Consider the following 14238-nt stretch of genomic DNA (forward strand, 5'->3'; position numbering starts at 1 on the left):
CCATGTTTTCACTTGTAATTGCCTGTCTTGTTCACTGCTTAATTTTTTTGATAATGCTACCAAATCTGATTCTTTATAGGTGAGTATTCTTCAGTACTTAACTCTCCTTTGGTTCCAGAACTTGTATCAGCTGTTACCTACAGAGAGACAAAGTGCCATGTTAAACTGTAATTTCTTTAACATAGATGCATGAATATGTTCCAAGTGATCTAATTTTATCTCTTCTACTTATGTTGATCTCATTTTTTGTCTGTTTCATATTTTCTTTTGCACTTCTCCTTTCTCCTTTGCCCTGCTCTCCTTACTGTCCTTGTATGTTTGCCAAACAGGTTGTTATTCATTCTGAGACCTTTGTCTCCTGGAGGAATCCTTGTGTTCTGTAGGTGTCATGGTCAATCAGCTCCTGTCATTTCCAAAACTGGTCAGCAGATACTGCCTGCTGTGTCTAGTCAGTAATTACTAGACTGATTAATAATTACTGTGAACAGTGATGATGCAGAGTCTGCTCGGCCAAACATGAATCAAAATTATTTTAATTGTTTTTAATTGTGAAAATAACCTCCAGAGAAGTCCAGTGTTGGACACATTTTTGAAAATGGGGCTTTTGGAATTGAAGTCTCAATAAGAAGTAGACTAAGCTTCTTAGAAAGGTTTATATCTATGGAGGTATTCAGGAAGATAGAAAAAAATCCCATAGTCCTAAGATTTCCCCTGGCAGATGTGAAATGCATGTCCCAGAAAATGGGCACTAGAATGGCCAAAGGTGAGATAGCTAAGACAGAAATAGCTATTTTTTTTCCTCTTGGCCCTGCACTTTGAAATAACTTCTGTTGGCTAGAATGCCTAATTTTAGCCTAAACCAGACAGATATTCAGCATGTGGTGAGTGTTGTCAGTTGTAAGAAACTGAAGCAAGAGTTAATAATGGGATATTGTCAAATGGCCTTTATATCTTTATTAAGTGTAAAATGAATGCCAAATGGTTCTTTAAAAATTGACTCACTGGTTTTCAGAGTCTTATTACTACATTTGCTGTTTAATTCTTTTACCATTTTATTATATGGTGAAAAAGAAGTAATAATGACTGGCAGTTAATAATTGAAATAGATGTTTTCAATTTGTTCCTGATGACTAAAATAAACTCATAATTACTGTTTCTCCAGGTTTAGGTGAGATAAGATACATGCACTCATGCCTCTCAGATAAATATCAAAGGTAAGTTGGACCACATTTGTTTCAGTTTGGTTGAACTTGAATACGAGTCTTTCAGCTGTATAAGTTTTAAGTGCATAAAAGTGCAGGGTTTAGCACAGAAGTGTCATCAACTTCAGTATTCTTGCATCAGTAAATATTTCACTACTATATTTTCTTTAGGTGGCAAGTGTACCCACTTCATGCATGTGCAACATTGGAGGAACAAAGTAAAGTATTTTCAGCTACAGTTCCTGGCTACAGAAAAGTAAATATTTTTAAATTCTGACTTTTCTTAAAGCACGTGAAACCTCTTACTAGAGTAGTAATAGCAAAGAATGATGTATTTAGGTAATATTAGCTGTTCGAATTCAAACCATTTTATGAGGACAAAGCACTTTAATTTTGCAATTTGTGAACTCATGGCTTTTCTTACCAAGCTGTTGTTCTAACTGGGGTTTAGCCCTCAAGAGAAGTGCATTAACCTTAAAGAAGTGATCCTTAAACTATTGCCTGCTGCAGTTTTAATCCTTCAGAATGGTTTCTGCATGTTGATTCTTGCACCTGCACGGGAGGGGAGTGCTGCTGGTGGCAGTGAATAGCAAAGTAGTTCCCCAGTATGGGAGACTCTGACCCACTTTATACCCCCACATTTTCACTGCTGCCTTGGTTTTCTTCATCTGCTATTACTAAGAGAGTATTGGTGCTAATATTGTGATGTTTCCTTATGGCTAAGGCACAAGGAAATAATTCCATTCTTCCTCTATACTGTCCTAATCCTATACTAATTTTTTATGCTTTTTTGAGCTCAGAACAAGAAAGTACCAGAGGTTTTGTATTGTCCTTGTATGGTATTGCTTTTTTTTTAATGCAGGACAGAAATGCTGTGTTGCCATTATGTTTATATTTCTTCATAGCAAGTTGGATTTTTCATGTAGAAGCATTAATGCAAGTAATTTTTTGTTTATGCATTCATTGCTCATTTTTTGCTTTGAAACTCAGGTTATTCTAGCTACCAACGTAGCTGAGAGCTCTGTAACAGTTCCTGATGTTAAGTATGGTAAGTTGTCTAAGTCTTGTAATTCTGTATACACTGTGTTTGTAACATTTTCTATACTTGTGATAAGTTTGGTCTCCAGGATATGTCGCTGTTCAAAGCACTGCTGTTGAAGTGTTAAATTCTTTCTTTCACAAGAGAGAAATCTGAGTATATGAACAAATAGAGCTACTGAGTGGGAGGTTGGCTCAAATCTTCACTAAGGAGTAATTTTAAATGCAGTAACAAGCAGAGCCAGACCTCATGTCACAAGTTAACATTTTTAATCACATTCTGACTATATTTTTAAATAATTGCATCAGTTTAAGCAAATATTGATATGGAGTTTCTAAATGCAGAAATGATTGCCTTTCAATGGTTATCATTGACAACGATTTATTATACTTATGGTAAAATATGTTAGCAGTTTGATTAGTATTCAGAATATCCTGAGTCTGGTTGTTTATAAATCTGATGTTCTTTTTACTGCTATTCAAGTTATTGAGACTTTTCTGATAATGGATATTATTCTTCTGTATTTCTTTCCACTGCCATGAGGAATTTTTTTTTTCTTACTTGCAGTGATAGATTTCTGCTTAACTAAAATTTTGTATTGTGATAAGGAAACTAATTACGAAAGTCTGAGGCTTTGCTGGGCATCTAAAACAAACTGTAATCAAAGAAGAGGTAAGATGACAGTAGGTAATGCAAAGGAATTTTAGAAGCTGACCTTCATGAACCATTTCTTGTTGTTTTTTGTTGTATTAATAGTAAAAAGAACATATTATTTTGGCCATTAATACTCGATAAGTCTTTATCATGTCAGGTAAAAATGGGATTAAAACAACTATGTGTGAATTTTTTTTTTATTTTTTTTTTACTCAATTGTATTTGTAGAGGAGTTTTTTGTAACCTGTTGAAAAATATTAAAATTCACTGACCATGGATTTTTTTTGTTATTTAATAGCAATTCTTTGTGTCACAGGCTGTTTTTAAAAAGGAGAGATAAGTACTGCTAGTTATTTATGAGCTGCTTGTACATTTCAGCAGTAAAAGAAACCTTCATGTGGGTATGTCACTATTAATGGGTTGAGATATCCATAGCAGTGTTTCTAGTTTACACCAATGTTCATAGCACAAGGATGGATAAGATTTTGTCTTGGCTCTTCTAATAAGACAGTCTCTTAAATATCAAAATCTTTTTAGTTTCAGTCAAAAATAGTACTAAATAAATCAATAGCAGTGATGTCTTTAGATCTAAAAATACTGTAATTTTTTAGTATTATGAGGTCTTCACAATTACAGCTGGGTGCCAGGTGCCCACCAAAGCTACTCTATCACTCCCCTCTCCTCAACTGGATGGGAAGAAAAATGGTGACAGAAGGCTCAGGGTTTGACATGAAGACAGGAAAATCTCTTAGCAATTACCATCACAGGCAAAACAGACTCAGCTTGGGGAAATTAGTTTAATGTTATTACCAAACAAATTAGTATTAGGTATGAGAAATAAAGCCAGATCTTACACAGTTTCCTCCACTTTTTCCCAGGCTTGCACTCACTTCCAGTTTCTCTACCTTCTCCTCCCTAGTGGTACACAGGCATGGAAAATGGGGATTGTGGTCAGTTTATGACAAATTGTCTCTGCTGCTGCTGCTTCTTCACACTCTTGCACTGTCAGATATGGGGGAAGTTTCCAGCAGCTTCTCACAGAAGCCACCACAGTATACAGATTCATTTCCATTTGGTTCAGGGTCAGTGTGGGTCACAACAACAATGTACAACCAGTAGAAGTAGCATTTTGTGTAGAAGGCTTAGACTTGTGCATGTGACTTTAAAATGTGGTCTGATTCCCTAGTGGAGTATCCCACACATAGGAGTACCCTTGAGTTGTTTGAAGTGAGTGGTGCTAGAATTTGTGAAGATAGACTTCTGAATCATTGTGTTTTCTGTAAATAGTATATCATAAAGATGTTTTGCTGTTTATCATTGTATCTTAAAAGTTGTTTATATTGAAGATTACTTTCTAACTGTAGAGTCAAATTGGAAATGCCTGTTCAACTGAGAAAAATGGCTGTTGTTTTGAGGGCAGTTATGTGAAAGAGGTATTTGAGTGAAGTACTTACATAATTCTTCTGTTAGTTACCGCTCCTATGAAAGCAAAATGTTTTTATCCTACCCTTATATGCCCACTGGGCCTGTCTCCTGCAAGAGAGCAGAACACTGCTCAGCCTGCAGCATCAGCTGTCATGTGCTGCTCAGCTGCCCAGAGGGTTTGTAGATGGATGGGTTTGGAAAACACTTGTGCACTTACAAATTGGTGATTTGTTCTTTTATGTCAAGGTCGTGCTGGACGTGTTTCCAAAGGCTATTGTTACAGGCTCATATGCAAGGACTTCTGGACAGACTGTATTCCAGAGAAGTTAGAACCTGAGATGCTGGTGAGGCTTTTGGGTTTAGGATTAGGTTTTCTTTAATGCATGTGGTCATAGCAGAGAAGCTTTGCTTTACTTTCTCTGAAGACAACTGCAATAGTTACTAATAAGTAATAGCAATGACTAGAATTCAATGTGATGGCTAATTGACAAAGATCATTCCAGATGGTTTCCTTATAGAAGGAGATACATTATAGCAGTAAAATAGATGTGGATTAGAAATAAGCAATCTACTCAAAAGAAAAAACCCTAGTTGTATGCAATTAATTTCAGATTCTGCTAAATTGTAAACTTACTTTTTTATATGAAACAGTTTGTCATGCTTCCCATGAGGGGAGAGTAACAATAATCTTGTCTTCCCTTCAGCATTGTCCTTTGGGATCTACAGTCTTAAAATTAAAGAAGCTTGATATAGGGGAACCAAGAGCCTTGCTGGCAACAGCTCTTTCTCCACCTAGTGTAGATGACATTGAACGTACAATAGTTCAGCTGAAAGAGGTAGGCTTCCTTCTAATGTTGTCAAAGTCAAGGTAATGTGAATGTACTGCACAAGTGGTTTTCTTTGTATTTAAGGGAGTAGTAGTCTTAATTGGAGCCTCAGATATGAACTGTGTCTAGAGTCCTTCACACCTTGGTCTGTTGAGTTACCATCCTTTTGATCATAATTTCTGTAGTTATATCTTTAAAACAAGATTGTAATTTCATAAGGGAGTAGTGATACTCTTTGAGGACTAGCATCTATGGTGAGAAAGAACAGAGAAATAGACAAAAAATTAACTTCATAAGTGACATCGTTAGTGAGTAAGTAATAAATCACTCTTACACCATATGATTTATAGAGGTCAGACTGAAGATATGTTTCTCACTTGTACAAGGGGGATAGTGATTTTGATTGTGAGTTATAAAGTTGATAAGGGAGAATCTTCATTGCATTAAATTTTTTTGTTTTCCAGAGTGCATAAGAAATAATATTCCTATCACTTGTAGCTTGCTTTTATGTGTAGTACATGTAGTAGCTTTAGTTTCAAAAGTACTAGGCTTTAAGACTTGTCTTAGGTTTATTTAGTTAGCTTTTACAAGCGAATACATTTTAATTTCTCTAGCTTGGAGCACTTACAACCTGTCTGCAAACAGAAGAAAATCTGCATGATGGGGAGCTGACTTTCTTAGGAATGGTATTGACAGAGCTGCCAGTGGACCTGCATCTTGGAAAATTGATAGTCCTTGGGCATGTCTTTGGTTGCTTAGAGGAATGCCTTATTATAGGTAACTGAAAGAACATGAGAACATTTCTCTGAAGTCAGATGATTTGCAGGTTTTAATTTTGATTTGTTTTTGTTGCAGCTGCAGCACTGTCTTTGCGGAATTTTTTTGCAGTACCTTTCAAAAAGCATGTTGATGCATACAGGTAGTACCCCAGATGTTTTAAACTTCTTAACTGCATTTAAGAGCAGAGGGCAAAGTTCATCACTCAATATAATTTTCTGTCTGATGAGTCTAATTTTCTGTTAAAATGCCAAGCAGTGCCAAAAGATTTTCCAGGTAGCTGAACTTGAATTTATTTGATACTTGAATTTATTTGAGAACATAAATCACAGAGTTAACTCACTGTCTTCTGAGCACAAGGCCTGATTGTTCAGCTTTGCCTTTCTCATAAGGCAATGTCTATTAAAATGCTTCTTTAAATAGCAAGGACAATTACTTGCTATTATTCTGCTCATACCGTGCATTTACCTCAGCGAGGAGCTGTGAATAAGAACAAGTAATTACAATAAGTGTATTGATCATGTTTATTAAAGACAGGAGGGGTCTTACTGAGCTGTGCAATACATGCAATATTTGAAAAAAAATTTGTTGCTAATAGTTTTTGTTTGTATTGGCAGGAAAAAAATGGTTTTTGCTGGGAATAGTAGAAGTGACTGTATTGCTATTCTGAATGCATTTAGGGTAAGTGTTTTGTTCCAGTTTAGATTGCTGATAGACCAGCATGGAGACTCTCACCTTTGTAGGATCACTGCAGCATTTTTACTCAGCAGTTCTTAAAAACTTCACATTACTGATAGCTGTATGTTTTTTGCAGTCTTTGTCCAACTGTGTAAAGTTCCAATTGTCTCTAATAGCCAAAAATAAAGTGCCAGAGATGTGGTGATGTTTGTAGATAATTTTTAGCCAAGGACAATTTGGACTGGTAAATTCTAGTATACAGTGAGATTGATGACCTTTCTCCAAACTTCTTAGCTTTGGCTTTGGGATGGTTTTTGTGCAAATGCTGTTTTTTGGTACTCCTGCCTTTTTGGTGGCTCAGTACCATGGACAAGGGTCAGTTCCTCCGGGTAGAGGCAGAGCTGGTGCTGCACAGCAAAGGCTTCTGATAGAGGAACTTGCTATTCAAATTCCAACATTTTATATTATGCATGCTTTGGTGTGTTCTGTAATCTTCTGGAGGGTCCAAAATCTTCAGCTGCTGATTTAATTTATTCAGTTTTTTTCGAACATGTTGCCCTTCAGTCAAAATTGACTTGTTTTTTTCTACTCTGCTGTTAAGAATTTTATTTTACATGGGCATGTATTACACATCTGTCCACCAATCCTGAGGCTCAAAAATAGTATTTTCTGAGTTCCCCTTACACTGTTACATATTTGCCTTGTGTCACCTGATAATTATCACCTGTTCCATCTGAAGATGCTGTTTCCATAAACCAGTATGTTGTCTTGGAGAATAAGCACAAACATTCAGACAGGGCTTCTAGTGAAGTATCTCTGTGTGTGAATGGTGCGAAAACTTTATTTTGAGTGGCTGAGTATCAGAAAAGAACAGGAAAGTTTGTTTCCAAACTCCTTGGTTCAGATTAAATTCTGCAGGCATCTGTCATAGGCTGCCTAATAATTAAGTTATTTTCATTAATATGCTGGGTATCCTGTTTTCTAGGAGGCATTTGCATCAGAACTTGCCTGAATCAGTCAGTTCACTGCTTTTGTCCGAAAGCAAGGAGAAAACAGTTTTGAAAGTAATCTACTTTATTACAGCATCAAATTAAAGCATCCAAATTGTTCTCATAATTTGTGGATGTTTGCATGTGCTTTAACACTCTATCCATTTCCTCTCATAAAGCCAGGTGGACAGCCTGTTGTTAGAAAATCAGCTTCAGTGTTTCTATGAAGAAAAAAGTTTATAGTTTTAGATGTCTCATTAATATTTATTATTATTTATTATAATTATTTATTATTATGATGATGTAATAATTATTACAAAAGCACTACATTTTGTGTCTGAATACTACACTATTTTTTTCTTAGGCATGGCAGGCCTTCAAAGAAAAAGGGAAGCTGAGAAGTCCCATGGTTAGTTTGACTTTCTTTTTTCTTTTCTATTCAAGGTTGATGACTTAAGTGCTGGAATATTTTATTTTCGTAGTATATATGAAAAGTAAGGATTTTTTGCTAACAATGTTTATTTATAATAATTATGACTTTTCGTACATAAATAGGCTAAGCTTTGAGAGAAAATGAGCATTTGAATCCAGTGCAGAGTTATTTGAACACAATCCCTTAAGTTAGTCCCTTTCACAGATGAATCAGCAGTGGCCAGAGGGTTTGAAATCCAACCTAAAAAGGGAAATTGAGCTGTAGTTGAAAGAAATAATTTTATTGTGTTTAAGTATCTCTATTTGTTAAACACAGATTTCTACCCCCTGAGAAAACCCTGAAAGATGTAAGATGTTTATGTGCATTAGTCACAAAAACCAGTAGCATGCCTCCAGTCCTTCTGTGTGTACAAGATAAAACCTTTTTTATTTCCAGTTCTTTTAGAGTATAGTATCTTTTATGATAACCAATGCATAACAGACACTGAGTTATAAGTAGCCAGGATGGCCAGAATCTGTCTGATAAAGATGTGCAGTCAGAGAAAGAAGTTTTGAGTTTTTGTAAGGGTTCCCACATTGCCAAGAAGTACGGTGGCATCCTGGCTTGTTTCAGCAGTAATGTGGCCAGCAGGATCAGGGCAGTGATTTTTTTCCCCCTGTACTTGGCACTGGTGAGGCCACACCTTGAGTCCTGTGTAGAAAATACTGGAAGGCATTGAGGGGCTGGAGCATGTCCAGAAAAGGGCAGTGGAGCTGGTGAAGGGTCTGGAGCACAAGCCTCCAGGGAGAGGAGCTGTTGAGGGAACTGAGAAATTTTAGTCTGGAGAAAAGGGGGCTCAGGGGAGACTTCATTGCTCTACAACTGCCTGAAAAGAGCTTATGTTGAGTTGGGGGTTGGCCCCGTCTGCCAAGTGATGGAAACAGAGAAAATGGCCTCAAGTTGCACCAGGGGAGGTTTAGATTGGAATTATGAAAAATTTCTTCACTGAAAACATTGCAGCTGACTGCCTGGAGGAGTGGTGGAGTCGTTGTCCATGGGTTTCTTCAAATGGTGTGTGGGTGTGGCACTTGGGGACATGGTTTAGTTCTGGACCCAGCAGTATTGAGTTAATGGTTGGACTTGAGGATCTTGGAGGTCTTTTCAAAGCTTTACATTCCTGTAATTCCCTAGGTGTGGATCTTAAAGTAGGTTTTTTTAGTAGCAACACAGAGCAGTTGTGGGTTGATAACGGAAAGTTTAGATGACCCACAGCTGCATTGATAACCAAAGTATAGTTTTAGTCAGATACATAACTACATACATACAAACAAATGTCTTACATTTTCATACATGTCATAATACTTTGAATGAATGCAAAGCTGTGAAACGTGATTAAATTCTTCTGTAGCTATATGTAACTATTGTGTCCACACAGAAGAATGTGAGATACAGTTTACTAGCAGTAGAAGACAAAAGTTCTAACTTTCTTTTTCAGGAAGAGCTTGAGTGGGGTCGATCTAATTGCGTTCATATAAAAAAGATCAAAGAGGTAAGATGAAATAGGTAGTAGTTTTTATAAGCAGAAGGACTTAACTTTCTTCATTCTCTGTAAATATAAAGATCTTGGGTAAACCTGCTGTGTTATGTATCTATCAATATATATAGATGTATTTTTTTAAATTAAGTATGAATTTAGGTGAAAGGAATTTTCCTTTTGTTACGATAAACTGGTTAAATTATTAGCTGTTTACCATATTTTTAATCTTTTTAAGAAACCTGCAGTATTATTAGCTAATTTTATAGGTTACATCACTGGTTTTGATGTGACTGCTGTCTGTTGTTAAATAACTTCTGTCTTCTGGTTGGGGAGAATAAGCAAATACAGTTACATAGTGAGGCCTGCACTTGAGAATTTGTGGGGCTTTGTCGCTAACATTACTGCGGCAATTAGTGAAAAGTCAGTATCACATTGGGCTTCAAGCTTAATTTGATATATTGAGGGGAAAATAAGTAAGATTCCTGCATAATTGATTAGCAGAATGGTCTTGGCCATCATTTCACCAGCTCATACCTTTGGCATGAGCAATATGTTCAAAAAGCACAGGAAATAAAAGTAGAATTTGATAGTGAGAAACCATCTGGATAAGAAATGACAATAGTTTTATGACTTGGATATGTGATAACAGCAACAAAAATAAACAAAAGCAAATTTTGTAAAACAAGGCAATGGAATGATGAGTCTCACGTGGCAGCTTCTCTTGGCTCAGTTTCAGGTAGTGCTGGAAGAGGTTGTGCATGACATATAAGGAGTTTAAAATGGTCACCTTCACTAACAATTAGTAATATTTGGAAGCTTTTATATGCTGCACCTAAACGTCCTAATTTTGTAACCCCTTGTGTGGAAGTTAGTTTGCAGAACTGAGTAAGTTGAGGGGGTTCCTTTCTGGCAATGGTTGTCGTGGTAGTGTGCTAAAACTGCCAGCAGCAGAAAGGAAAGGGGAATGTAGCTACAAAAAGTTGTGTGGACAGTGCTTTGAACATTTGTTCCAGAATCATCTGGGAGAGAGAAGGCATTGATTGTGTGGTTGGAGGACCAGTGGTGGCCTGTGGGAGCTTCTTGGAAATGCTGAAGATGGAAAGCTTAAGTACGTTCTGCTGGAGGGCATAAGTTTGATCTCTCTCACAGTAATCAGAGCTGTCTGCTAAACTGAGGGTGCAGCATGATCACTGCTGTAGTTGGGTGCATATATATATGATAGACTTTGTGACTACAGAGTTGTTCTTTATAAGGATTTTGGGAAAACTGCTTGAGTAACAGTACTGAAATTATTTTCCAACATAGAGACGCTGAGCAATATATTGGTGAAGTGAATACCAGTCACCTGAAAAGGGAAAGGAATTTGACCAAGTATTTCAGACTTCAGCTAACAGATTTTATTTCAATTTGTGGCTGTGTTTGATACATTTTAATGTAACTTAGAGATCAAATTTCAGGTGGCAGAGTTATTTCACAACTTGAAAAGGAGAGTCAGGGCATTTAACATGCATGTTAAAGCTCAGCCATCTGCTGTGGACCAGGAATATGTGTGCAAACAACGCTTCATCTTGCAGGTAATGCTTTATTGTCATAGAGATGCTATTTACAAAAATTGCAGCTGAATTTTCGTATCAATTTTCATAATTTTCAGTTCATAATGTTGAAGAACTGGTATTACACTTGTTTACCAAAATTCTCCGTGGATGTTGCAATTGTGGGTAGAAAAAAAGCAGGGTTTTTTGGCAGTGTATTGGCAATGTAGAAGGATGACTAATGTTAGTTAATTGAAAATTATGTTATCCCTTATTTGAGGTGTTTTATTTTATGGCTTGGTTAGTTAGTGGAGAAGAGGTGCAGGGAATTTTATGCTTTCTGCTATTTTAACTTTGTCTAATTTCCCATTAAATTACTTGTCTTACTTGGACTTATTAGCAGTGATTTTATTATCATTTCAGTGGCAGTTGGTTTAACTGTGTTATCTGTGAGCTTCTTGGAGCTGAATTGTTGAACATTTTAAGATACAGCCTGAAAACTGAACAATTTACCTGCAGCTATTTTGTGTGAATTTATTTAAATGCAGGCTCTTGAAATCAGAACTAATAGTTGCAGTTCTCAACCAATAGAATAGAGCAGGTCTGCTTACCAAAGCATTAAGATGTTGTAGAATTGTTCCAGAAATTGAACTCTTTTCACAAAAATATGTTTTTGAGAATTCGTGTTTATTCTCCTGTTCTGGTAATTCCTGAACAGAAACAAGAAAAAATATTAATATGAAGATCTCTTGGTGTCTCTTTATGTTGCCAGTATATTTCATTTCAAGAAACTGAATATAATCTGCTTTCTGTTTCACAAAACATTTTCTTGATTTCAGGTGGTAATAGCTGGTGCTTTCTATCCGAACTACTGTACTTTTGGAAAATGTAATGAAGAAACTGCCATGAAAGACCTTGCTGGCAAGGATCCAAAAACCACTGTAATGGTATGTTAAGAAGGTTAATAACTTAATTAGGAATCAAGTAACAAAAATAAGAAGTGTTTGGGTGGTATTTTCAAGTTCTGTTCTGACTTGGGCAAGGAGCGAAGTAATTACCTACTGTGATCCTTACCTGGTGAAGTCTGTCCTACCTTCCTTTCTTTCAGTACAATAAATATTGTGTAGGTGGGCAATTTTAGAAGAATTCCTGAGATCTGCCTCTTTGCATTTGATTGCTAGTCTTGCACAGGCAAACAACTTTCATCAAACTAAAAAAATATGTGGAAAAGTAGAACAGGACTATCAAGGGTACTTTTGCTGAGTACTTAAGTAGTGTTGCAACTTCAGTGGTACTTTTTTTGTAATCTCCTGCTTGTTAGTGCATGGCATGCTTGCTTGTTGCTTTAAGATTACTCAGGTGTTGTGCTGGGGTTTTTTTATCTTCTAAAATTGCTTTTCAGCTGATTGCATGTGTGCAAATTTAAAATGGCTGTGTTGATTTTGCAAAATGGTGCAGTCTTAACTAAGAAAATGCTGTGTGTCTGAACTAGGTGTAACACTGTACAAAAGCCATGATCTGTGCTTAAAGAAACCAAATCTACCAAAGATATTCTCAAAGAATAGACTTTACTGTCACAAGAAAAAAAAATAGATAACAAGGAGTGTCAGATTGGTAGATTTAAAGAGCTACTTACTTTTGATGTGTTTAATCTTGATCTGCTCATATATCAAGTACTTGTTATCTTGGAAGAAGTAGCTACTGTGTCTTCATCAGTGTAAATTATCATCTTGGGCACAAGTGCTGTAAGTTCCTCAAGCTTTCACTTGGAGAGATTTTACAGCCATATGCTGCTCCTAATGGTGTGCTAAAGATAAAAAAGACAAATAAACCTCCCACTGGTCTGGTCTCTATAAATTATCTTCCCTTGAGTCAGTTTCTGCAGTCTAACCTACACCATGGTTTTGACCAGCAACCGATCTTAGTGCTGTAACTTCAAGGCATAGGAACATTGTGAAAAAATAATCTGGCTTTTCTTGTGTAAAGTTGTAAGAGCCAATGAAAAGAATAGATACTTACATAGGCTTTGAAAAATAGTTCAAGGTCTCAAAGTTTGAACTTGTTAATTAGACTTCCATATTAAATCAAGATCTCCTATGAGGCATTATTAAGAAAAAGTTAGTGAAATCGACACATGACTATAGTTGCATATGAATAGTTGTGAAAGCTTATACTGGAGTTACACCTCTGCACAGGGAAGACCAGGAGATTGCTCTTTGTCATCCCTAAGAGATGTGTATCCATGTGTCAGAGCTTTCCAGTTGTGCAAGCTGTCCAGCCATAGCTTGGTAATTCAATATGTGATAGTTCTGTCAGGATATTCAGGAGCTGTAGGTCCTTCAGTTTCCCAGACTGTGCAAACTGTACAGGATATAGTTCCCAATTGTGGAAAAAGAATTATAGCATTCCAGTGTTCTGTTACTAGCAAAATTGAGACACTAGACAGCTTTTTGGAATGAATATCAGATTAATATATATAATTGAAAAAATAATTTGCTTCATTTATAGTTTATCTACTGGTTTGAAGTAGTAGGGCATTATTAGGAGCAAGGCAGTGCTTTTCATTGTCCTTTGAGATTCTTGAATGTACTATAGTATTTGGCACCTTTGGAATTTTTCGGAATTCAGATTGTACACAGTTATTGCAGCTCAGGTGAAGGAGAAAGCTACCTATTTAGGTGAATTTGAAAGTGCATTAAAGCAATTGAATGTATCCAGATTGAAAGTATTTTTCTTAACAGCTGAAGAACATGCCTCCCTATGGATACATATACCATAAACAGTTGCAGTCACTGCTTAGACAGTGTGGGCAGGTAAAATCTATTTCCTACAATGGATCAAGGTGAGTGTAAAATTAAGTATCCTGCCTTATATCCTCAGTTACAAGTCCAGTAATCAGTTTCTTTTTCAGTGGTATACTGACAAATTTAATTGATTTCTTCTCTCTTGGGTATCAGTAACTTACTTTTAATCTATTGGTTAGAGTTAGAAAGGTGGTTTCAAAGTCTGATGTAGATTGGTTGGGATAACATTAGATGAGCTAGCTGAGGTAGAGCCTTCTGGTTTGTCTCTTCTGTTCTCTAACAGTGGGCCTTAATTGCAACTCATGTGTCTGTATTTATTTCTTTCTGTTATGCTGAATTTAGCTCGTTTGTACAGTCTGATG

At 36.4% G+C, this 14238-nt stretch overlaps 1 protein-coding gene across 1 annotated transcript in view; it reads left to right on the plus strand.

Annotated features, from left to right (window-relative positions):
- TDRD9 (tudor domain containing 9) overlaps window positions 1–14238 on the plus strand; it is a 63972-nt gene that overhangs the window by 34958 nt on the left and 14776 nt on the right. Inside the window, exons 10-23 of the mRNA XM_056492885.1 lie at window positions 1163–1214; window positions 1374–1458; window positions 2193–2250; window positions 2809–2913; window positions 4567–4664; window positions 5025–5156; window positions 5762–5924; window positions 6003–6066; window positions 6542–6605; window positions 7956–8000; window positions 9499–9552; window positions 10998–11114; window positions 11912–12019; window positions 13814–13914. Of these exons, the coding sequence (XP_056348860.1) occupies window positions 1163–1214; window positions 1374–1458; window positions 2193–2250; window positions 2809–2913; window positions 4567–4664; window positions 5025–5156; window positions 5762–5924; window positions 6003–6066; window positions 6542–6605; window positions 7956–8000; window positions 9499–9552; window positions 10998–11114; window positions 11912–12019; window positions 13814–13914 (1246 nt within the window). The remainder of the gene's footprint in view (window positions 1–1162; window positions 1215–1373; window positions 1459–2192; window positions 2251–2808; window positions 2914–4566; window positions 4665–5024; window positions 5157–5761; window positions 5925–6002; window positions 6067–6541; window positions 6606–7955; window positions 8001–9498; window positions 9553–10997; window positions 11115–11911; window positions 12020–13813; window positions 13915–14238) is intronic.

This window comes from Oenanthe melanoleuca, chromosome 5, assembly GCF_029582105.1.
Source record: "Oenanthe melanoleuca isolate GR-GAL-2019-014 chromosome 5, OMel1.0, whole genome shotgun sequence".
Taxonomy (NCBI): Eukaryota; Metazoa; Chordata; class Aves; order Passeriformes; family Muscicapidae; genus Oenanthe; species Oenanthe melanoleuca.